A 25,331-nucleotide genomic window follows, 5' to 3' on the forward strand; every position below is an offset into this window, starting at 1 on the left:
TTGGATGTTTAAGCAAGTACCAGTAAGTCAAAATTACATCCAGATGTAAAGGCTGGCTCCAAACTACTTAATAGTAATTTATTAAAATGACAGCTACTACAGTGCTGCCTATCACAAAATGTGAAAAAATACTCTATTCTCTAATTATGGCTGTAGTCTGCCCTCACTCTGTGCCTGTACCAAGGGTAAAAAAATGCACTTAGTATTTTGAAAAATTCTGCAAGGCAAAGGCAGGTCTGTAAATCAACAGTAACACTGAACCCCTTGCAAAGCATGTCAAGAGAAAAGTTGACCAAGATCTTAAGCCTCTTGGAACAAGAACAACATCCTCAACTCTGGGAGCCCCCGAGCCTTTCGTGGCTCTTTTCCAGGTCAGAGGGAGGTGAAACACTCCTAATAGGCTACGTGGGAGCAGTGCAGTGCACACCCCATCAGAGAGGGTGGGAAAAGGGTATGAGACTCAGCTGGAGCACTGCTACTCTGACTTCATGGGGTGGTCCTACAGCTTCACAGCCAGAGCTAGTTTTAACTCCCCTGGCAAATACCCAGCGGGTGAGGTTTTTTGTAACACCTTGAGCTTTGGGCCGACTGCAAAGCAGCAAACCCATGAACCTGCAGCTCTGAGGCTAGTAGCACCTCTGTTTGAATGACTACCTCAATTTTAACAGTGCTTGAAGCACAAGCGCCTAATGACTCAAGGTTGATGCTCCTGTACTGACCAAGAGCTGTTGCAATTTGTTGGATTGTAAAACATAGTGTATAAGTGTGATTTCAAGAAAGAGGAAAATACTTTCAGTGCATGACTAATTGCCTTCTTGAGTAAAAGCAATGATGATACTTACAATTCCAAGTCCTCAAGTCTTTTTCTTTTACAGGAAAGTAGAGAGGTGAACAGAGTTGTCAAAATAAACATTCTTAAATCAAAGGAACCCTTCTTCACTTTGCCCTGAGGATGCTCCCAATGAGATGACTTTTTAGGCTATGCTATTCCTAGTAGTGTCTGGCACTACAAGATATTCCCTTTTCTGACCTATTTTGCCCATTTGATTCTTTCAGAGTTGCCTTGCAATTACTACATTACATTTAACTGCGTATGTTTAGGGTATGTCTGCACAGCATCATTCTGTGCCACGTGGGGATGCATGAGCTGGCAACAAGCGCACTGGCTCCGAAACCAGAAACACTGGAAAAATAGTACAACATTTCACCAAATTAACATACTACTGCTATGAGAGGTGAGTGACTACCAAGGTGCTTGACATGGTGCCACGCAGATCCGTATTTCATACTGATGTAAGCTGTATTTTGTACATTACACCTCCTATATCCAGTTGATACTTTCTTACTGTTAATACACTTTCTACCCCTGATTGTGCATTTTAATCAAAGGTTTTCAGGTTATTTCAAGCTGGAAGGGGCCTCAGGAGGTCTCAGTGGCTGCTGCTGAAGTTTTTCTGTTGTGTCTTCTACCAAAGGGCCTAAAACTTGGATGCTATATTCTAGACAGGTCCTAATAAGTGCTGAGTAAAGGGGGATAATAATTTCCCCTCAATCTACTGGCTATGCTCCTGTTAATATAGCCCAAATTACTTCACCCAAATAATTATGAAGTAAAGAAAATACACCTCCCTTAAACTACAAATAACCAATGATTTTTAGCCTGTTTTTATTACTGATGACAGAGTATGTAATTTTCAGCTTATTTTTTCTACTACATTTTTGGAACAGAATTCACATAGAAAGGGTAATTTCTTCACTGTTCTGTCACTGTCTACAGCAAATGTCATCTTTTGGTTCACTGCTGTTCTTCTAAACTTAGGATTTGGGTGCTCTTTGGGTTCACTGATATTCAATGCAGTTATTATTTGAATAAATTCGCTTGTCACTTCCATAGCAGGCTGTAATTTTCATTTACTATTAGAGGTGTTCAATGGAGGTTCAACAGTGGCTACCTATGTAGTTGTTTGGGGAGAAAGAAAAGTACCTCAGGAACATGTCGGAGGGTAGGAGGCAAAGCAGGATCTTGAACCTAGGTCTGTTGTCCTCAGTAGAATACTCCAGTCACAGAACTTTTGGTTGCTTGGGCATTTTCTCTTTCTCTTCCTCTCCTCTTTCCCTTTCCATCTCCCCCAACCACAAACCCTATCTGTGAAATAATTTTCTTGAAAAATTAATGACTGACTTAACTGATTAATATGCATGTATCTCAATGTCCTCTATAAGTTATTTTTTTTCCTGTCTGATCTTCTGCAAAGAACTTCCAATTGGCTATTATGTCCAATAAAGTGAAAACCTAGAGTCCCAAGAGGCTAATTATCCATGGTTTTGTTACAATATTAATTCTGGCAATCACGGAATTTTAAAATTCAGCTGAGGTAATATGAAAAGCAACTCTTTTAATAACTGCATGATCATGAAATACTGCAAAGAAGTTTTCTGAGGTCATTTGCTATTGTGAGATATGGCTTTCCCAGTAGTCTCTTAGTTGCTTTTCCGTTATGAATTTAGAAGAGTGAAGTTTGGCTCTAAAAGTGGAAATTGTTATTTTATTTCCTCAGGAAGCAGTTTTGGGCAAAAGAACAGTTCCTTCAAAACATATTTTGAATGCAGGGAAAGGACTGCATTAGGCTGCAACTTGCAAAATTACAAATGTTCTCACTTGTCTTGGTTTTTCAGCAGCGGTTAGCATTCACAATTTCAGATGGATTTGGTGGGAGATGTGGATGTCTCTCAACATAAAGGCTTTTATGCTTCTTCCTTCCAAGGGGCTCAGCTCACAGTTGGTTAAATGCCTGCAGCTGCCACTACCAAAGGGTCTGAGTCTCCTGTAGGTCCTATGTCACATCTGCCTGACCTCTCCCTAGAGGTACCTAGGACATCTTAAATGGCTCCAGATGCCTATATTTAAGCAATAAAGTTGAGCCCCATCAAACATTAGTTTTCTGGACAGAAGGTGAACTGTAATCATTAAGGGCAGATCCTGCCACTATATTCACCATCTCCTTGTACGCAGTCATAACTTTTATACTATGTATAGTCCAGCTAATTAAAAGATCAACCTCCCTGAACCTCTGTCTAACCAGTTTTCCCATTTTCCAGTTGCTTCTGCAGTGCCCTAACTGGACAGCTGCTGTCATGGGGCTTGCTGTGATCTCAGCTTTTATTTCAAGTTCCTGAACTTCGTCTTGATTAAAAAAAAAAAAAGTATAATCCAATTGTGTGTGGAGGAATAATTTATGCACTGTAGTTACTTGCAGAGTATCTCTTTGGGATATAGGAACAGAGAAAATCTACTTTGTGAATCCTGTCGAATTGTGTGAATCCCGTCGTACTCTGGCAGCCAAATGAGTGTGTGAAGCAGAGAACCTCGGAGGCCAGAATAACCTTTGGTTTTGTCCAAGACAAAACAGACAAATGGTGCCCCTGGAAGCAACCTTGAGAGTCCCTTCAGCTTTAATCTGTGCAGTGATTAATTAGTAGGTGTCAGGTTTTAATTAATTTATTTTTTTTATTAGGGGTGAACTTGGAAAAATATAAGCTGAAAAATCTGATTTACTTACTTATTGTGGATCCAGATTCGGGCCTGTTTAGGGAACTGATGATAACAAAGCCAAAACCTTCATTCTCCTTGCGGTGGATCACAACGTCACTGGTTTGCAGGCTGTGAGAAGTGAAGCCCTCGGGGGGTGTAGCGTTGCTACTAGAGACAGCATGATTACTGTTAGCATAAGTAGTGTAGTCACTTCTTGGAGAACTGTGGTGCGTAGACACCGAGCCTGGGCTTCTGCCATTCTCTGGGCACGGTTCTCCTACAACATAAATCGCACCAGTATTACAGTCTGACTTGCTCAGTGGCTTTGTGACTTACACTACATTTGCTAATGCAACATGAATACAGTTGACTGTCTATAGCCCAGACTACCACAAGTATTAAACTAAGAGCTGTAATAGATGCAGAGAGACAGGAATCTACACAATTATGCAAAACCTTCAAGGGCAATCAGATAAAGCAAGCATGAACACTCACTGCTAAGCTATCTAAAAGAGAGGAAAGGAAAGTAAGAAACAGTGGCTATTTGGATTGCAAAAAAGTTAGCAAGCACTATTGCCTTCTCTGCTGGTTGATCTGTCATCAGGAGGAAAATGTGACCATCTAATCCAATATAAAATTATTTGTGTTTGGATTAAAAGAATTTAAGCAGGCAGCTAACATAGAGTAATTAAGATTAGCTGCATAATGTTCTTCTTACAAGTTGATTAGTATGCTCAAAAGATGTTCATGGAACAGAGCAGTTATACAATGAAAAATAATCACAAATAGTTTTTCTGTGGGTGTCGTGACAGAAGCAGTGGTCATTTAAAGGTTTTGAAGATGCTCTTGTGTGGCGAGTTCAAAGGACAGAAGTGAAAATGGAGTCCATCCACACTTCAGTATTGCTTTATAGTAACAAGAACAGGGAACAAGTTAAATCCTGTGGGATTACACACTTTTTTAGTACAAGCATTTTGGCAATTGAAAACAGTAAAGTTACACTTCCAGATGGGATAAAAGATTTATATTCTTCACAGATCTAAGTTGTTTACACAAATCAGCATTTATTGACAGTTTTAATACAGAACTTTCAGATGAATGTAAGGAATATGTTTTCTGTTCAGAGCAATGAGAATGGCAGAGTCATTCTACTGAACGCGTGAAGAGCTTACGCATACACACATACATCCTAGGAAGAGAGCTTGCAAATTAGACCTTCAGTGTGTATATATTAATAAAATAAACATCATCCAAGGACAAGCTGTTGTTTTCTCATTCAGGTGTGTCCTTTAGCAGTCCTTCTGCAACTATGAAATAAAGTGATTAGAGAGAATAAAGAGGAAGAAAAACAAACAATTATTATACTCCTGCATTAGAATTGAAAATCTCCAAGAGTTATTGAACCAAATCTGCAACTAAATGCCATAGTCAGTGACAAGAGAGATCTCATTTTCTGGCTGTCATGTTTCAGAAAGCTGAATATTGTTTATGTCAGTATGGCTGCAACAGAAAGGAAATTATCTTACCCTGCAGAATGACCAAGAGCTGGTTTGGCCATAAAAGAATGCAACAGAATGCCATTAAGTATAGGAAAAAAAAGATAAAGGAGGGAAAGTTTAAATGGCTATTCGATTGTCAGCTGTGCAATAGATATTCATCAGAAAAATTACGTTTTGCTTCTGCCTGTGAAAAAATGGTATTTTAATCCGTGTTGTTCTGAATACCACATTTTCCTAATCAAATTGTTTTCCAGAGCTCGTGAATGGTGATTTTCTGTTCCAGATCTGGGTAAGTATCTGTGCAAAATGGCAATTCCATGCGAGGGCTAAGGTACGTACATCAGCTATCAGGCAGGTAAGGAAAGCCCCAGATCCCTCTGTTGTATACATTCATGCTAGTGAGAAATTTGCATGAAATCAATTGGCCTGATGTGTTAGTATAGCATTTTTCAGTCATGTCCAACATCAGTTGTTTTAAATTTTTTACACAAAGTTTATGTTGTAACACACCAAATTAAAATCCTGTTCAGCTCCTGAAATGCTTAAACATTAATGAGTTACACACTATACTCCCCGGTGTGGCGCTCTCAAGGCCCAAGAATAACTCCAGGTGTTTTACCAGCTTGCTTCATTTTCTGTGCCAGGAGACCAGAGTGTCTAATAGACCCTTTTATTTAATATTTAACAAGCAGCAGCGAAGGCTGGCATCTACTCTGTGCTAATCCTCTTGCTAATTTTGCCTGCAGTCTGTACAGCCGGCTGACCCGGGAAAGGTGCTAATCGCAAGTGCTCGGCGGATTACCTTGGTTATTGGCCATTTTCCTAGCGCTGGGGGAGCTGCGAGGGGGCGTCGCGCCGGGCGGAGGGGGACCTTTCTGGCTGGAGGACTCTGGAGTCAGTAACAGAAGAAAGTCAGTCCTGTGAGAGCGCGGCTGGCAGGGAGCTGCGGTGCCGCAGTGGGAGGGGGACTGCGAAGATGAAGGTGAGTGGGAGGGCAGCTTTTTGGCAGGGGAGCGAAGGGGAACAGCGCAGGCAACGACAGTGCATCTAGGGCATGGGGAGGCAGAAGACAGGACAGGCTGGGAACGTGGTTTTGCTCATTTCTGGTGCCTCAGTGAAGTGTACTCACCACAAATGTTTTAAAAGTTCTTAAATAAACTTCTTTCCTCGAGTAAGCAAAGGTTGCAATGGAACGGCAGCAAATTCTCCCATTAAAGCTTTAATAGATACTGCCACACATTTTTCCAGGTTCCAGTGTTTTTCAACAATTGAGACCGAGCTAGTCTAAAGGTTTAATTTACTTCAAATTCTTCATATTATTTAGGTTTATTTTCTGAATGTGTCTGCTTGAAGGGAGGATCCGGCCCTGTTCCTAGGAGCCGCTTGTGCCATACGGAAGGTTTTCAGCCAGCTTGTGCTGCAGTCGGGGGGAGGGAAATTCCAGATGACATCAGTGAGACCAGAAATGGGCTTTTAACACATACAAGAGTGAAATGAGTTCCTGCCCTAAACAGTTAACAGTCTTTGAGTCTTTCTCTGGTTGCTTATTGACACAGTCAACTTTAACAGCTTTAACTTAGGTGAATGTTTTTTCCCAAAAGTGGACAAGAGGAGACAGCACAGACCAAGACACAATGGAACAAATCCAGAGCACTCATGATCACCACACCGGAGTTACCAATATTGTTTCCGCTTCTGAAGGAAACAACACTCAGCTGTAGTGTTTTTGTCACAGAAACAAGGGACACATATTTACAATTATTCTTTCTTCAAAATGACACAAACATTCACTTTGATTTTAATTTTCTCTATTTTCTTAAAACAGCACCTCTTTGTGCTGCCAGCATTGAGATCTGTTTTTCCTTTTACCTTTCCCAGCCCTCACTCACCCGTGGGCAGCACCTTTCTCCTCACAGTAAGATTCACTTGGCCGTTTCGGGCAGCGTTATGCATAAGATCAATCACATATCGGTGGGTTTTGCCGGCCACTGGAATCCCATCTACATACACCAGCTCATCACCAGGATGGAGACGACCATCTCGGTCTGCTGAGCCCATGGCAATTACTGCTCCGATGAGAATCTAGGCAGCAAAGAAACAAAATCCCATCATATATACACTGAGCCTCCAATTTAGTGCCATGAATGTTGCAGTGATTCTCCCTTTCTTTTGAAACTAAGCTAGTGATTCAGTGCAGGTGAAGAGATCTGTGTGTGTCTGAAAGCTGTGCTCCTCTTCTGTGGGTGTGATTGAAGATGCTTCCTTGCCTTTGGTAAGAAGGTAAGATGTTTCCTACGTGTGTAGGAGTGATACACCTGAGAATCCTGGTCTAAGGATGATCTACCTGATACCTTCAAATCGAGATAATCTGTCTATAAGGAGTGTTGAGTTTATATAGACTACACTCTGCAGAAGATCTAAACAGATTAATTCCACGTAAAGGTCCTTTTGACTTAAAATTAGTTAGTCTGCATATTTCTTATTGAAGGTTCCTCACACCTGGAGTAATACACTTGGGGTCAGTAGTGGAAGTGACCCCACTACACAGAGTTTGCTTTGGGAATCTAGGGGAAAAGAAGTGCTATATCAAATGTTGTTACTCATAATGAATAATTGCTCAGGTAGCGGTTGATTAACAAGATGGAAAAAGAGGAAAAATGTCAGCTTACTCTGGGCAGATGTTGCTTTCCCAAATTGACATCTAAATGTAATTTGTATGGGACATATAAACTAGTAAAAAATCTGTTCAAAACCTTTTAATGACTTTCTTCACTTTCTATGCACATAAATTCACATAATTTATTAGAAGAAGACATATATATTTTCCCTGTGGAATAACTGGTAGAACAGTTGAGATTGATTCAAACAAAACCTTTCTTTGAAAGAATATTAAAGCATTCACAAAGCATGTTCCAAATTTTCCTTTCTCTTGTTCAGTGTGAGAGTGAGCACGGAATGATGGATATGACATACCGTGTGACAATCTGCTTTAAAAAATAAAAGATAAAAGCTATCAAGTATTGCTTTTCATGATGAACTGCAAAGGCTAGATGTGGTAGTCACACAGGTGGTCTTGTGGGGTTTTTTTGTGTCTTAGCTGCAGAGTTGTAATTATCCCAGCAGAGTGTTTAAATGAAACCCCATGTGGAGCCTGGAGAATTTTCCCCAGTTTCTAGCCTCCCTTTGGCTCCCTTTTGCTTTCAAAAAGAGAGAAACACGACGCGGCATTTTCCTCCTTCCTGGTGTTCCTGGGATCCTGTTAAACAGTGCCAGGCTGAGTTGCCAGAAAGTCTTTCAGGTTCTCCATTCTGTTCTTCAAATAGTGAAAGAATATACCTCAAAGCTTTGGAAAATACTTTGTGCAAAATCCAGCTATGAAATATATATTTATGCTCCTTTACTGGATAGGAAAAAAGCTGTCCAAAGCTACATTTAGCTAGATCTTCACAAAGTATTCTCAAAACCTTTATATTTGGGCATCTCACATGAGTAAGATTTTTTTCCTAGTTATTTTGGGAAGAGATGGGTGATAACGATCTGCAGCTTGGAAGATTGTAGGGACTGACTTCCTCCTTTGGTTTTATTGAGCATTTGCAGTTTCTTTATAATTGGCTGCAAAAGTATTGAACAATTTGTGCATCTTTAACCTTTGGAGAAACACAAATGCAGCTCACAGCATGGAAGGTCATCAGTACCTACAGCACAGTGCAAAACCTCTTTCTAGTTTTGACTAATTAAGTAATTATTGCTGATATTTCACATGTCCACAGTGGAATGTGATTGTGTTACTCATCTCAGTGGTGGAACTGACTCCTAACATAAGCAGCAGAGTCCTACTTTAAACACTTCAGGTAGGTGTGTTTGTCAAGATGATGGCCACCATATCTGTTATTTGGTATATTTAATAGCAAGAAAAACTTAATTTTCCTTCTTTTTCATTTTCTGTGTCTGAACTTGTTTCTTATCCAGTATCTGCTCTCATCTCATGGCTGAGTAGTTCCCATAATAGTTATAAATTCTACAAAAAAACCACAAATTGGAAAAATACTTATCAGGATTATATTACCTCTGTAATGGAGTTTCATACTGGCATGAGATTTGAATGTGTGAGGAAAAGGATGATGACATGTAGGTAATAAAGAGTGTGTTGTAGAAAAAAGGGAAAGTTTCACCTATTGCTTGAGATTAAACATGAGAAATGCTGGGATTAGGAAGATTGTGAAAGAGCATAATCTGAAATTGAAGCCTGGGTCTATTAACTCGTACATGTTAATCTGTTTTGATACTGAGTTTCTTTGTGATTCTTGGTAATTATTTGACTTTGTGTTTCAGTTTCTCTGAATATAACACAGTAGCTTCACAGGCACATAGTAAAATTTAAGTAATACACATAAAAGGTGTGATTCATGTCACCTAATTTTAAGTGTCTGTGATGTCTAAATCCAAGCTAATCAACTCTGTCTAATCATTGCCAAAAATAGGAGTTCCTAAGGTGTGGTCTGCATTATCCTAACGTTTTGCTCTATGGACATCTGTTATGTCTTAGAAATGTCTGTTTCTTGGCACTCATCATAAAAGGAATATAGACATACATCTTGCAGGCATTTTTGAGAAGAATCCCAGTCAATCTGTGTTGAAAAGGTGAAACTCTTAGTGTAATTATGTATATGTTCCTGTGATTTTGAGTTTGAGCTGCACAAATGTATCCAAAATACTTTTCCGCTTTAGGACAGCAATTTGCAACTTCAGTAAAGTTCCAATTTACGTATATTTGCAACCCTTCAGTGATATAATTCACCATAATAGAGTCAGATTATCTCTAACTCCTCAAGTTACTGGAGATGTGGATAAATACCTGTGGTGGTATGTTCTCATGAGATTTGAGAGGTGATTGGAACTGGCACAACCCACAGTCTTGATATTTGAAATTTCTCAATAAATTTAAGTCTTTCCTTTGGAAAGCATCTTTACGCTTACAAATATGGAAGGTGGAGTATTCCAGCATCACTTTCTTCTTCTAAGGTGCCAGGCAGATGATATAACTAGAAGGAAACTAAGCTACAGTCCCTCTATAGTGTCAGTATTATCCTTCTAAAAAAAACTTTATGTGGATTCTGCGTCTTTGAAAAACTTATTGTCTTCTGCTGAACAATCCATATTCCTTTTTAGAAGCCAAACCACAAAGACAAAAGGCAATGAAAACTTCTTTTTGTTCTGTGTTACCTGACTGCACAGCAGGAGAGCTGAAACAAACATTTCAAAGTGTCTCAGTTCTTGTTTCATAGGAAATGCAGGGGTTTGGAGGACAGGCAGAAACTGCCTCTCCTTTTCTGGAGGTGAAAGGAATGGGAGGCTGCAGGTGGGCTGTCCATGGGGGAGCAGGGATGCAGTGGAGGAGAGAAAACAGAGTTAAGAAGTCTTGTATTTTGAATACAAAATGGATGGAAACTAAAAAAAGTGGAGTACATCTGTCGTCTTTATTAGTGATGAATTTGAGCAGTGAAAACAAGTAGATGGGCAACAAAGAGGGAGTGAGAATTAAGAAGTTCAGCACTGCAACACCTAGCTCTAAGGAGGTGCCTTTTTGCCTCGTAGGATCCTCAGCCTCAAGCTAGGATCTTATTCATTCCTGAGGACTTTGAGACATGGTTTGTGGGGAGACATAAAGCCTGTTAGATTGATACATCTGGGGGAAAAACGCTTTTGTACTTGCAGGCCCTGAAATAGAGATAGCAACCTTGAGGCTAAGTGCAGGCTGAGAGCAATTGTTCAGCAGGACAGTGAAGCGTTTTAGAAGGTGGTTCACAGAAGGCAGCATTTTTGGTCCTGCTCTCCAAAAATAGCAAGGTGCTTATCTCTGCACTTGGTATCCAGCTATGACTCTTTGACTTTGGACAGTAAAGCCAGGTCAGTCCTCCACTGAAAAGAAACTAGAAAGAGCTGCTTCCTCTGTAACAGTTCAGTGCATAATGCATGTAGCTGGGAGGCAAAAGACTCGTTTCGAAATTCCCACTCTACTGGACTGTTGAGCAGAGACATAAATTCAGGTGTCCTACAACTCCAGCATGTATTCTTAACCATCAGAATATTAGAAATTCTAAACCAGTTTTCTTGCAGTCGTTAGGTTGAAATCATTCCGTTTTATATAAATAATCATCTTTTAGATGAGGCATTTGAGCTGCACTTTTCCCCATGAGAGTGTTGTAAACCTCCAAACTGCAGAGCCAGTCAGACACTCAGTCTGTGACTACTTAATTATCCATTTGTAATGAATAAAGCACTAAAGGAGACACCAAGACAGACTTTCTCAGAATACTGAGCAGCGTTGTAGCCAGGGACACTTTCCTGGGAGATGGGAAATGCCACTAGACGCTACTGTCTGAAGCAGGTAGAGGGAGATTTCCAAATCTTCCACTAGTGACAATTTTTTGCAGGATAAAGTGATAAAAGGGGACATTTCCTCTAGCTCCTAACAGATTTCCTTTTTGGCTTCACCCAATAGGCGAGCTTTCAGAACCCGTACCGGCTGGGCCATCCAGAAAGGCCAGGAAAAATGCTTAGTTGGAGAATGTGCAGATGATGGCTCAGTGGCCTCATTTTGTGTGCACTGGGACATGCTCCATAGAAGAAAGTTAGATGCCAGAGGGGCTTCAGGCACACTGCAAGTGTAGGTGATGAAACAGTGTTGTTTCGGAGTCCTTCTTTACAGCTACACCTTATTCAGCTTTGAAAATCCATTCCAAAACACTCATTCTAAAATAGGGTCTCTGCATGTCAATCAGCACTTGAAGCACCTTTTTTTAGAATACAGTGCATTTGTTTCTTTTTACAGGAGGCACCAGTAAACTATTAATATTTATCAGTACTTCGACAGATGTTGACAATTTTAAAACAGAGGAGCTTCTTTTTTTCTCAGAGCCTCGTTAATGTTAATGCTTGAATGACAACTATATTATTCTGTATGAATTCGAATATGGAATATATAAATCTATCAACTAGTTATACATTATCTCAGAAATGTGGTAACACAGGACTCAGACTATGCACAAGGTTGTGATAATAAAATCACAACATTATCGACTTGGGATTAGACCTCACTGACAAACCACAGTTACATCATCAAAGTTATTCTGAAGGAGCACTAATTCTGCCTGCTCTCTCAAAATTATAGTATTTATATATATCACTAATTTACCAAAATGTGTACATATTTCTTCTAAAAAGTGTGTATATGTTTTATTTTATATTTTATTTCACCTGCAGTGAATCTATGTTGGTTTTGTTATCTGTTATTTGATTTTGGGGATGTCTCCCTCCTAATGGCATAAAGGTACCATTTTTATGCCTGATGCACCACATGATGTTGTCATCTAACCTGGCACATGGACTACCATTCCCTGGTGGGGCCTTCTGTGCTTCTGGAAATAAACTGCATTGTCAACAGTATCTTTTAACCTTATGCATATATATAGTCTGCCTACATTGAACACAGTTATACATAGGCTTATGTAATCTGATTTTTAAAATCTTCTGCTTAAACTCAGTTTTGGAAAGTCAAGATTAAAAGATGCCAGCTCACACTCTGCAGTAAAGGGCTGAGTGATGCACGGTTTCTAACTTAATTCCTTTTGATTCTAACTTAATTTACTGTGACATCTTTTAGATGCGGACAACCTGAAAGACCTGTCTTTTTCTATGGATGAATAAAAAAGCCATTTTACTTCTAGCCTTAACATGGTGTTCATTTGGGTTCAGCTATGTAGTAATATTTTTCTGACCTTGACACAGATTTTAGAGTTATAAAAAGGAAAGTCAGGAAGAAATAACTCACAGGCTGTCCAGGCTCATCTCCTCCCAGGATCCTGAAGCCAAACCCAGACTCCATTCTCCGAAGGTGAACATCCAGCTCCTTGTAATCGGGACCTGGTTTAAAGGGAAATCCCACTGAGCAAAGCATTTTGGCTTTGTCTTGAGAATTTGCACCATCTTCCCTCCCACCTTGTGTTCATTGCACATGACTAATGGCATCCTGGTTAGAGCTGGTGGAAACAAATGGGACACAATGTGTAGTACACAGACAAAGAGGAGACTTGAAAATGTAGGTATCTCTTGGAGGATGATTATGTTCAGTAGAATACACTAAACCAAGCTAGAACACATTCACAGGAGAACAGTGCTGGAAAAGTTTGTCCAAAACACAGGTTATAAAGGTGCCTTCTTCCTACAACTGACTGCATAATATACTGCTGTTCATCCACCTCTGGTGTTTAATTTGTGTTTTCCTTGCAGTTCATTAAAACCTAAAGAGAATAAACTGAAATGGGAGATAGAGATACATAGAAAAATTATCAGTCCAACTTACAAAAGATGAATAATCATTACAGGCCATTTTAGTTCCACATACAGATATAAAGCAGTATGTCTTTTTATGTAATGTAGCTTTTAAATACTCCACTTTCAGGTAATACCCTCAATAAAGAGTTTTGACGAAAGCTATCATTATAAGCCTCTGAGTCTTAGGTTTTAAATTGAAAGCTAACATCATTGACTTGAACTCCTTAATGCTACTCAATTAAAGTCTCAACAGCTTTATGGATCATTAAGATTGTGCTTCCATATGCCTGCGTAACTTGCCTGTAAACATATATTCTGCCCTGGAATATATCAGTTCAGGAATGTAGTGTTTTTTAAAAGTCAGTTTCTTATAAAAGTGTCTAGCTTCATTTGAAAGAGCCCATTGTTTTGAGTCTTGATGCCCCCAAATTACAAAAGAGAAATTTTGAATAAAATTTCAAGTAGTATAAAGTGAAACCATAAGCAGTTAGAGGACTAAGAAGTTGTCTATTTTGACTATTGCTTTGTCTGCATGTTCAGAGATGCTTTAGGCTCATCACCTTAAGCAGGACAGTGATTAACAGGAATGGTCTTTCATACAGATTGCACTCTGGTCTATAAATTGTGACAGCTTTTGGCCAGTGTCAGCTTGTTGCCAGTCCCAACAGACAAAAAGGGATGAGTAGGTTTATTTCGGCAAACTGTTCACAGTGTCTCGAATTGTGCCTTGTTTTCTCAGGAGGGGAGGGACTACAGATGGCTGAAACATGGTACTTCAGTGACTCTCATTGACAGATCCCCCCCCAGAGCCATCAGTGGACACCTCACAAACTGTGGAGTTGGGCAGATCCCAGCTTTAGTCTGGGATTAAAGCTGATTCCGTTTCAGTCAGGTCTTGCAAAGACAGAGACACACAACTACATGCAGTGGCTCTATACTATGACCATGCAATAAAAATCCTCTCTAGACAGCAGTGTAGTGCATTATTTCTGCAATGTATATTGATATGAGTGAGACTGAATCACAGATATTTCAGTTGGTAAAATAAAAGTATTACCTTTCCCTACCAACTTGCTTCTCATGTATTTAGAAGACAAACCACACAGATCCTAACAGCTTATTATCCTGATTTTTTCAATTTATTTGATGTGTCTCAACAGTAAATAAAAGAACAAATGAAGTTTGTGCATGTACAGTATGTTAACTTAATGCAAAGCTTGTTTCCAAGTTGCGAGAGGCAAAGGAAGCTTTAGATGAAAGCGATACCTTATTTTTACCTGATTTGCTGTGCCTAAGTGTAACAAGGATGGGGCTTAGTACTAGGGAGAAGGCTTTGTAGATAGACAGAGTAGGATCACCATTTATAGCCCAGGTTTAACATTCAAAGGCACTGTTTCCAGCAGTCTGTCACAAACCAAACACTACCTTTATTTGCGCACACATGAATGAATATGCACAGTTGGGAATACGTTAAGAAAGTATAAGAATGTCAGGTTGTGAAGAATACATGCTCTGGCACACTGAGATAAAAACGTCCCTCAAACACATACATTGACAAAGCTGATCCAAATCAATGTCGGCATCAGGATCCAAAATAAGAGGTACTATTTTTTTTAAAAGAGGCTGTTTTTCTACCCATTTAGAATGGAACAAGTAAGCCAGGTTGACCACGAAAAGGTTTAGGCTAAAAATACTGTATATGGGCATACTTTTCTATGAGCTCTTACACAGTTTGGAAGCCTTTGGATTAGCTGACTATGCTATCACGATTGCTCAGAAGAGCCTTCCTTCCCAAATAGCTGGAAGTCTATGGAGCCCATTCTCTGCCAACTCTTACCAGGTCACTGAAAACTGTTTTTAAAAAATAATGTTCTTTTCTGTCCCACCTAAAAAACAAAATGTGGGACTGGAAAGGATCCCTGGGTCATCTAGTCCAGCTCCCTGTTATTGCAAGCCTCTGCAAGCAAACAGCACACAGACCTTACCAGCAAAGAAGACACTGGGTGCCTAAGCCTGTTTGTGGCCTTTGTCACTAGGTCATTCAGCACATCACCTCATTCAGCATTTCACTGATGGATTGCACCCCATGATTTTACTTACTTTTTCACAGTAATATCGTATTATCTCCAGCGACTGACTAGTACGCGTAAGAAGCATTTCCTCCACTGCTGTTGCTGGTTGTTAAAACTTTCGTGCTTGGTATGATATGACTCCATTAACTGCACTGACCCGCTCTCCATTGGTCTGGAGACAACTACACCATAGATACCTGAAGTTACACGTCTGAATGTGGACCTCATTTCCACTCTTAGTTTTTGTGCTTAGGTCATTAATGAAAATAACACAGAAGACTTATTGCAAGGCTCTCCACTAATATTACCCTTTCAGTCCAGAAACTGTTCTTTTAGTAGAATTGCTTATCTGCTTTCTAGCCATTCATCTTTACATTTTGTGCTAAGAACTGTCTTCTCCAGGCTAACATGGAAATGCTTCAATTATAACTGGCATTTTGTAAAATGTCTAGTTGAAGTCTAGATTGATCAAACATGCATCAAAAGGTGCAAAAGGTCAGTTACCAGGTTAGTCTGACACAACCTATTTTTGGTAAACGCCTTTTGCATTAGGTCTCAGTTTATCTCTATATTGGCAGTTAGTCTTTAATCAAAAATACGTTCTAAAGTCTTGCTGATGATGAAATCCCTTTTTTCCTGTTTCTTAGACAGGTAAGTTCACAACTATGTGTTTTTACTACAGGAGCTCATGCCTGGTAGATTTACTAAAAGCCCTTGCTATTATGTGGCAGCAGTTTCAATATTCCTGAATGTACATTGACCAAGTATTCTTACCCATATAAGTGATTACGTTTCATCTGATATTTCTTCAGTGCTTGCTTCTCTAGGATTCAGGTACTTGTTTCTACACAAAGGATTGTTAGAGAAACTAAATTTTGCCTTTTCTTGCTGGAGCAGATTTTCAGTTGATAATACAAAGAAAATTACCTATACTTACAAAAAAATGACGCTCCTGTGCCTTGCAATATACTGCCAACTGTTGGTTAATATAACTTCATTATGGAAAATGCACCTTATTTTTTTTCTTTGTAAGCTCGATTAGCACCTTGTAGTTCATGCCAAGTAAGAAGAAATGAATAGGTTTGCAGATACCGGAGTCCAAGCTAAGACTGAATTAGTACAGTCTTTTGCACAGTTTGCTTTTCCTTCCAGTTCAACTTACTACACCTGAATGTCCCATCTCTTACCAGTTTCATTGAAAGGAGAGTTTCAGGTTGAAGTCAATATTTCTGATCGTATAATATGGGTATCCTGTGCAAGAATGACAATGTTCCCTGTTCTCCCTTGCCTCTCTGCACATTTATATTAGAAAAAGAACTTTAGATATGCCTGCTAGTAACTTCATTGTCTTTTTTATAGTTATAGCATTTTGTTTCTTCTTTTTGTGTAAAGGAAAATGTTCTTAACTGATCATTTGGCCTAGAAGAGAAAAAAAAAACAATTCACTTTGCTAGGTTATAAAACCAAGCTGGCTCCCCCACGAATTTGAGAAGGGTATTGGACAAGCTGTGATCTGATCATTGCTGCACAGTGAGGATGGTAAAGAGCATTGGGAAATTCTGCTTTCTGGTTCCTGGACAACAGGGAATTTGCTTTAAATGTAAAGGTACCAGAATAGATTGTTACTGAACAATACTGGGATATCATAGGTGAAGTTGTGATTATCAACTCTCAGCTACATGTCTGTACTGTATTCATGTGAATTCCTAGGTGAATTACACATTAAGTGTACATGCAATTGTTTCTTGAAAGTATGTAGAGAAAATATATCCCTGAAGAAGATTATTTCATTTTCTGTATGAGTCAAGTTGCACAAGTGCGAAGTGATTTTTATAGTGATAAACCTGGTATTTGGGATGATGCTGTAGATGATGGGATAGAATTTTTTTTTTTTATTAAATCTCCTCTATATGCAATTAAAACAAGGATGAAGAGTTTTGTTGTAATAATTTTACAGTCTTTCTGGGTGTACTTAACTTTCCTGCTAAAAATAAAAATTAATTTTGACTCCTTTGCTGAAGATGGTGAAGATTTTTGTTCCATATAAATCATTACTGTGAATTGTGAATGGTGTTTGACACAAATCTACAATAACTTTTTTTCTGAGTTTCAAATACTCTTGAAAGATGTGAAAAGTTTGAAAACAGTCATGGGTCTGCTGGTCTCCAACGTGAGTAGCTTTTTAAAAAACATACATATTTTCTCTTGATATTTATAGAGAGGAAAAGCTGGTAAATAAAGACTTCAGTAGAAAAATCAGCAAAGCGAAAAAAAAAAAGAAAAAAAGAACTGGTGTACTAACAGAGTTATTCAACCTATGAACCTTCCTGGAGTATGCAAAACCAGCCCAATGTCATATTTAATTTAGGATCTCTGTCCAACCAGTGCTGGACTAGAAAAAACTTTAATGTGATTGTCAAAACAGCCTTTTTTGTATGGGATGCCTGTTTTAACTGTTCATTTAACATGATCACATCGAGAAATCAAATATTGCTGGTTTTTATACAAGTCCATTGCCACTTTACAAGACCAATGTTGATTCAAACACCCAAAAAAGCTTCTATTTTTGAAAGTTTTTGCTTTTAGGTTTTTACAGAACAAGATATATGTATGGGAGCAAGGAATGGGTGGGTCTGCATAATACATCAGTTCTATTCTTTTCCAAATGAAGATAGAATTAATTTCAGTTTTACACAAAATATTGCTTAAGCTTAGATTTGGGCATGAGCTATAGAGACATATTTTTAGGTTAAAGAGTGAACACTAACGTATGAAAGTACACATAAAGCTTTGTAAAACATTCACAAAGACTGGCTGAGGAAAAAGAAATACTTTTCCTTGCTCAAAATGCAAATCTATTATAAAAAGATTTAGAGTTAGCATTCTGTAACCCCACAAAGCTCATACAAAAATAAAATGGTGACTGGGTAGTCATGACTGGCAATTATCTAGAGAAATGATGAAAAGAAAGAAGAATAACTAAAACATAAAATGAAGGACAACTAGTTTACAGAACAATGAAGTCTGAAGAATACTTGCCAGAGGAATCCACTCGAAAACCAGTCCTGGGCAGCACTTGTTCTGAATAGGAAAATGGGGAATTAAAGATGAAATACATTTCTCAAGTTATTTAAAGATGCAGCATCAATTTCTCTGCTGTGTTTTGAATTACTGAAGTGCAATTTCTACTTTTTAATTGCAGTTTTTTTTTTCTCCTCCCCTCTTTCCTGACTTCCTAGGTGGTACATGTATATATTCCTGCTAGACATAGACCTCCCTGTCCATTTTTATGCAAAATGAAACGTATGGTAAGATGGTAATGTTCCTTTAACATAACATAGGTTATGATGAAGATAAAATTGTTAATGTGTTTAAAATTGTGAAAGTTAGTGACAGTATTTGTGCTTATTCAAGTACAGCAATAAAGACAAAGTTTAATGGCTGTGTTTAGATGACTTGACCACCGCTTTTATTCAACTCAATTGCAAAATATCTTCTATCTTCAAGAAGAGCAAGATTTTGCTAGAAGGATGTATGTTGCCAGTAACAACTGGTTGTACCTGCAGGTAAACCCATTTAACCTACTTTTCATGCAGGTAGTTTCAAAGTATTTGCATTTCACTAGATGAAATGCAGCAAATAACTGATTTGTTTTCATACACAACTACTTTGCTGGCATTAGAGGAATCTGGAACAAGTCCATAGCTGAATTCACCGTCACATTTCCTTTGCTGATTTTGAAATGTTCTGACTAAGAATTTCTGTTTTATTAACTCTGCAGCATCCAGATTGAATTGCAAAACATCCCAAATTAGACGTGATTTCCATTGGCCTACCAACAAGAAAAAGGTAAATAAAGCGCTAACGCATTCATGGGACTCTAAACCAGAATATCATACCATACACATTTCATGGTATAAACAGGGTAAGGCCTGTCACATCAGCATCTGTAGGACAGTGATGCAACATATGAGTATATATTATCTTCCTGAGATAGAAGGAAAACAGGAGTGGATTTAATACTGTAAGTAGGTAGTTCCAGGCAGAAAGAAGCCAGACAATGCACTGGAGGCCAGCAATTTTGGTTAAGCCTTCTGGAAATATGTGGATGTGGTGAAAGAAATGAGAAGACAGTATTTCCTCTGTGGGCAGCTCCTTACCACTTTGGAAGAGTTTGGACTAAAGCTACGTTCCTTCTGGTGGACTGCTTCCTAAAGGCAGCATGGACTGTAACGGTAGCAGCTGGGTAATTCATAGTTCACTTGAGTCAATACTGAACTAATGCTCTAGGGCAAAGACATTTTCCCAAAAACAGAGATGGAGGCCACTGAATGTTTTATGACTTTTTTGGTAAGAGTATTTACATAACAGCCATGACCTGCTCAAATTCAGATGACTGCTACCCTGCTTACCTAAAATACATTCTAGAGATTCCACTGGATGGGAACATCCCTTTGGATTTGGTGTTCCTGTTGTATTTGTGTTCATCGGCTATGTTAGGAGTTCTGTCATGTGGGCTATGGTGTTTTAGTTTATAGGCGGCTGCACGTCTTTACTTTGGTGGTTAAAGGAGGTAATTCCTTCACACACTTCAGATTTTGTAAAGTGATTTGGGATCCTTCAAGATGAGAGGTGCTATCTGAATGTAAATTATTCCACCAGCACAACTCCTGAAAACCAAAACCTTTGAAACTGATGCTGCTCCACTGCAAAATTGGAGAAATGATTTTTTTACTCACATCCTTTCAAGATTCTAATGGAATTCTTAAAAGAGACAGAATGATTTTAATGTACAGAAAGCAATTTCATCTTGATAGTCTCAATAAGCTTTTAGGTTTGAAAGGACGCAAGCTTTTTCTCTTGGTCATCCAGCTAGGATTACTCTTTGGAGCTGCTGTAAGATCGGTTCATTCTGTTTTTCCATTTCTGCTTGCAGTCACCTTAATATCCCCCAGAATTGGCCTCAGGCAGCAAAGAGAAAGAAGCACAACCATGCTCAAACTGTGACAAATTAGGGAACAACTTGCTATATTAAGATAGGCATATATTTTAAGTACGTTAACAGCATCTTTTTTTGTGAACTATTGTTTGTGGTCAGGCATGAAAATGCCTGTCAATGAGGTAGTTTCCTTCAAAGCTAGTCTCGTTAAGTCTGATCTGGCTTTTGTTCCTGAATAGGTGTCTTGTCTTTGCCTTGCAGAACCTCATATAAAGTCTCATGGTGTCAATTATCATCTTGTAATCAACCATTCAGCATCTAGCATTTGTTTTCATTGTAGTTTAGGAATTCACACACACAAAACTTGGAACTGTGCTATGCTGAAGGTGTTGAATCAAGCCTTAAAGTTCTTAAATGTATGATCACTGGAAAGATAAATCTAAGTGCAGACTTGTATTTTTGGTAACTACAGCAAAGCAATGTTCATTTTAGGAAGAATCTGCTGTCAGCAGTCTGGGTCTGTGTGCAGTACAGGGTATTTGTAATTACGTCACTGGCACTTTGAAAAATAGAATATAACCTCTAAATAGCTGTGCTCATGTGATAGGCAAACTGTTAGCAACTGGTAGAAAACTTCAAAAGAGGAAAGATCTGTGAAGAATATTTAGCATATAAGAAGGGACTTTATTAGCAATGTCTCCCTATGTCAAATGCAGCGATATAGGTAAGTTTTGAAAAGAACTACTAGTTCTGGGCTCAAAGACCCTGCAGAACAGCAACTTCCAAGTGAAGAGGAAGGACTGGTGGGACTGGTCCTCAGCCAGGCAGAATGCACGTCATTTGTGCACATCCTGGTGCCTTGTATCTGCTAAGAACAAACTGATTGAACTGGTAATTTTACCAAAATACTGAGAGACTCTAGCAAGCTTCGTTTTATAAAAACCTGTCAATTAGTTTTTATAGGAAACTAACCTTTACACAAGGCAATTTGAAACTTTCCATTTACTTATTATTAAATTCATTTTGACATTTTCTAAACTTTTACTATGTTAAACCTCCTGCCTCCACCTCTCAGGAAATGAGGCAGCAGAAGGCATGTTTGGAGAGGCCAGGACAAAGAGACCAGACTACCCAACACTACCACCGTGAACAAGCATTCAAAGTGCAGAAAGTTTTAAAGTGTTTTTTAATGCATTGCCATGAGTAGTTGCAGTCTTTTATGTGAAATAGGAATGAAATAATTATAAAGTAGAGCTTGAACAAATAATAAAATACTTGGTAAATTTGCTGCATTTTTTTTTTTAGTTCAGCTAACCCGTCCTGGAAACAAGAATCGGGAAAGTAAAACTAAGAAGCCTTCTCCTGAACTGCTACTTGTATATAACTGTAACTGAAATAAATCTCCACCATGGGGACTACTCTATGTGCTCTGGAGAAAGAGGACACATCTGTGCATTTCAAAGAGTCTTGCTATACATCGAGATTCCTTCCATATCAGATGAATGCAAAGCCAAGGTTAATTTTGCTATTACAAGATAGAACAGTAAAAAGCTTGCACATCTGGCTTCCTGTTTAGTCTGAAATAAATTACACTCATGGTTTTGAAACTGAAAGCTGCTAAATATTTGTGAAAACAGATAAACAATAAACAAGACCTGGGACACAATCCTGACTTAACTGAAACCAGTGGTGAAAATACCAGACTTCTTTGCTGTCAAGATACAGTCCTAGACTTCTTTCCTGTCAAGATACAGTCCTAGGAGCACAGTTCACCTACAATATGACACAAGGGTATTCTTATTTGCACCAGCGGAGTCATTGGTATTCTCTGGAGGAAGAATTATGCTGATGAAAGATAGGGATGATAATATTTATTCTCCATACTGCGTTATTTTCTGGATTGTACTTTGTTGAATGCTAAATACATGGAACAAAACTAGCACGAGGAAACATTTATGTTTCAGAATCTCAGTCCTAGCCATGCTTTGGGTAAATAGGAGTTTTACAAATAAGCAGAATGAATATGATTGTGCTGCAATGTCCTTCCCAAAGCTGGCAAGCAGCAGTTTGAAACAGCACACAGGCAATGCAGTTCCCATTGGTCTCATGCACCTGTGACCAATTTCCCAATGCTTACAAGTCAGTTCTGTTAAATTATTACTTTGACTTTTTAAGTACCTCCTACCACTTTGCAGATGAAAATCTATTTGTATACCTTTTAGTAAAGTGTAAATTGTTCAAGAAAAAGGAATATTGCATCAGTTGTAAAACTGACACTTCATATTAGCATAGGTCGTTTGGGACCTACTTTGCAATCCAGCAATCAAAATCACTTTACATCCACAGTACTGTGATGATGATATTCCCATAATTCCATTTGAAAATGCTTTTGGTTGTACTGTCAGTTCTTATAACCAACAAATCCGTTTTGTCATGGTGAGTAACTCTTTCTGCAGTGATGAACAATACAAAATTATTTGACGTTAGTCTGCTAAATTTCCTCTCCTTTTGTTATGTATCATCTCTTATTTAAAAAAAAAGGGTTACATTTATTTAGTAATACAAGTTCTTAGACCTTCTCTATGCTGTTGCTTGGGGTAGCAATAGATGCAAGGAAAACAACAACCTGTACTGTTTGAAAATTACTTTGAGAAATTACCTTCCTATGACTCAATTGCTCATACTCTACATCAAAGAGTAGTTTGATGATAATATGTAATAATTAGTAATTTCCCAATACTCTTTTATTTACTAAGTGAAGGCAGGCATGTCTTACTGATATAAAGGGCAGTAACTGGTGAAGAGAAATATTGAAAGATATGGCAAACTGAGATCAAGGAAGATTTGAAACTAGAACCTGATTTTCTGAATTTATAGTCCCAAATCCTTTACCCATATAAAAAACCCCCTTTATATCTATATAATACTTCAGAAAACTATGTATTTAATGCTATCATAGTGCTACACACATATACATATGCACACATATGTATATATATTTTTAAAGCACCATAACCAAAATGTGGATTTTTTTAGACTAGAGATGAGCAAAAATGGAAAAAATTGTTAGAAGCAAAATTTTTGTCAGGAAAATACTGTCTGAAAAAATTGCAGTAAAAATTACGTGAAAGATTTCCTTCAATTTTTAAGACTGTAACTGTGTAGGTCCTCAGCCACCAAGCACTGACAAGAAAATTCTGCTTAGCTGTAGACTATGCCATAGACCCCCTCAGGTGATAATGCATTCAGTTCTATACCCCTAATATTTTTTTTTTTATGTTCCATGAGTATAAAATTTAGGAAAGCCTGATAGCCTTAGTATTTTTCTGCAAGAATGATATTTTCAAAGTTACACATTATGAGTCAGTATAATGCTGCCTGACAAATCTTTCCTATCGCTGATACTTTAACGCATATCTGTGCTGAATACCTGCAGTGGTATTCCAGAGGAAAGGTGGCCTGTCAATATGTATTGAAATGCTTGTCTGTGACCCTCAGAGAAAGGTGTTCATAAGTCTGCATAAGAAAACACCATTATTTTATGACGGCTAATAATGCATTATGCTAATACATTTGCTATTTACATGTTTCACAGCTGTTGGTGGACTTTGTTTTTTGGTTCTTGTCCAATTTGTCTAACTCTCTGGCAGCAAAAAAAAGTACAGTGCATAAGACAGCTGATGGATTTGAAAGGAACTTGGGAAATTCATGATAGGAAGAGGAGAGAGAATATTTCTCAGAGGAGAAAATAACATGAGAGATTTTGAAGGAAGGAACCTTTGTCCTTCCAGTAAAGGGTGGAACTGTAATTGTTCGGATTTCACTTTTAATGAGAGCTTATCACTAACTTACTTCATTCTTCCTATTGGCATTTCTGTGGCACATCACCAGTCTTGGACTATCACACTAACTGAAGGACAAATGTAACTTAATTGCTGTAAAAAATGTTTTATTTTACTGCTTTCTTTAGAGGAATATAAAGCCAAATTTCTATTATACATTTTATAACTAGAGAAATATAGTATTATGATTCCCAACAGCTTTGTGTCTCCTGTTTGACTAATGTCTGCCTACACAGGCCTCTGAACAAAGTTTGTTATAAACTGTATATTTACAAGAAACAGAGTTCAATATAAAATATAAGAGAGGATGAGGAGAATTTATAAAAGCAAAAATGTTAAATTCAGTAGAATGAGTTGTCCCAATGAGAACTGCGGAGCTCCAGTTACGGCTGTAACAACTGGTGCATATCAAGTTTTATAATTTTTTCCATTAATAGGAAATTCCTGATCTGATGTTCCATTTTCTAGCTTCTGTACCTAACTTCCATGGTTATCAGCAGAGTCACGCCGTCACTTACACTCTAAGAGTTTTCGTAAGGAGAAAGGAGTTAAAGGATTTGCCAAAAATTAATAGCTGGATGGAAAAAGGAAAAAGTATCCAGTTTTTTGAGCAGGTCTTCTCCTCTATTTCTGAGTTTTGAAAAATAATGTAACAGCAGAAAGCTAGGTAGGTTCTCTTCACCAGGGAGAAGAAATAAAGGGGGGTGAGCCGAGACACAGAGAGATGTAGCTGCAGAAAGGAAAGGCAAGGAAAAAAGAAAACAATTTCCCTTCTTTTGCTTTTAGGCAGCTGTTTTGGATGATGTGGTAATCTTTAGTCTTTGGAAACACTTTATGCTCCTTTTTGGCTACTTGGAGCTATTAAGCACAGTTGATGGTTGACAGCAGAGGCAGGTGACAGCTAACAGGTAAGAGCTGACAGGTAACAGCTAACTCGTGACAAAAAATTTTCCAAGGAGCTATGACTTACAAAATAGAGTTGCACTCTGCTTTTGTACTAATGCATAATTTGATTTGTCTCCAAGCTGTACTGGTAGAACTGCCTCTACGAAACTGTTTCCAGTGCAGAAGCAGTAGTCCTTTGTAATTCATATGTGATCATTAAAAATGATC

The 25,331-nt window shown here is 38.3% G+C and overlaps 1 protein-coding gene across 1 annotated transcript in view; it reads right to left on the minus strand.

The window, feature by feature from the left end:
* Window positions 1–25,331, minus strand: part of MAGI2 (membrane associated guanylate kinase, WW and PDZ domain containing 2) — a 553,326-nt gene that overhangs the window by 60,166 nt on the left and 467,829 nt on the right. Inside the window, exons 13-17 of the mRNA XM_019474581.1 lie at window positions 18,477–18,518; window positions 12,863–12,954; window positions 6,921–7,113; window positions 5,834–5,920; window positions 3,561–3,809 (exon numbers count right to left, since the gene is read on the minus strand). Coding sequence (XP_019330126.1) covers window positions 3,561–3,809; window positions 5,834–5,920; window positions 6,921–7,113; window positions 12,863–12,954; window positions 18,477–18,518 — 663 coding nt within the window. The remainder of the gene's footprint in view (window positions 1–3,560; window positions 3,810–5,833; window positions 5,921–6,920; window positions 7,114–12,862; window positions 12,955–18,476; window positions 18,519–25,331) is intronic.

This window comes from Aptenodytes forsteri, unplaced genomic scaffold (assembly GCF_000699145.1).
Source record: "Aptenodytes forsteri isolate BGI_AS27 unplaced genomic scaffold, ASM69914v1 Scaffold137, whole genome shotgun sequence".
NCBI lineage: Eukaryota > Metazoa > Chordata > Aves > Sphenisciformes > Spheniscidae > Aptenodytes > Aptenodytes forsteri.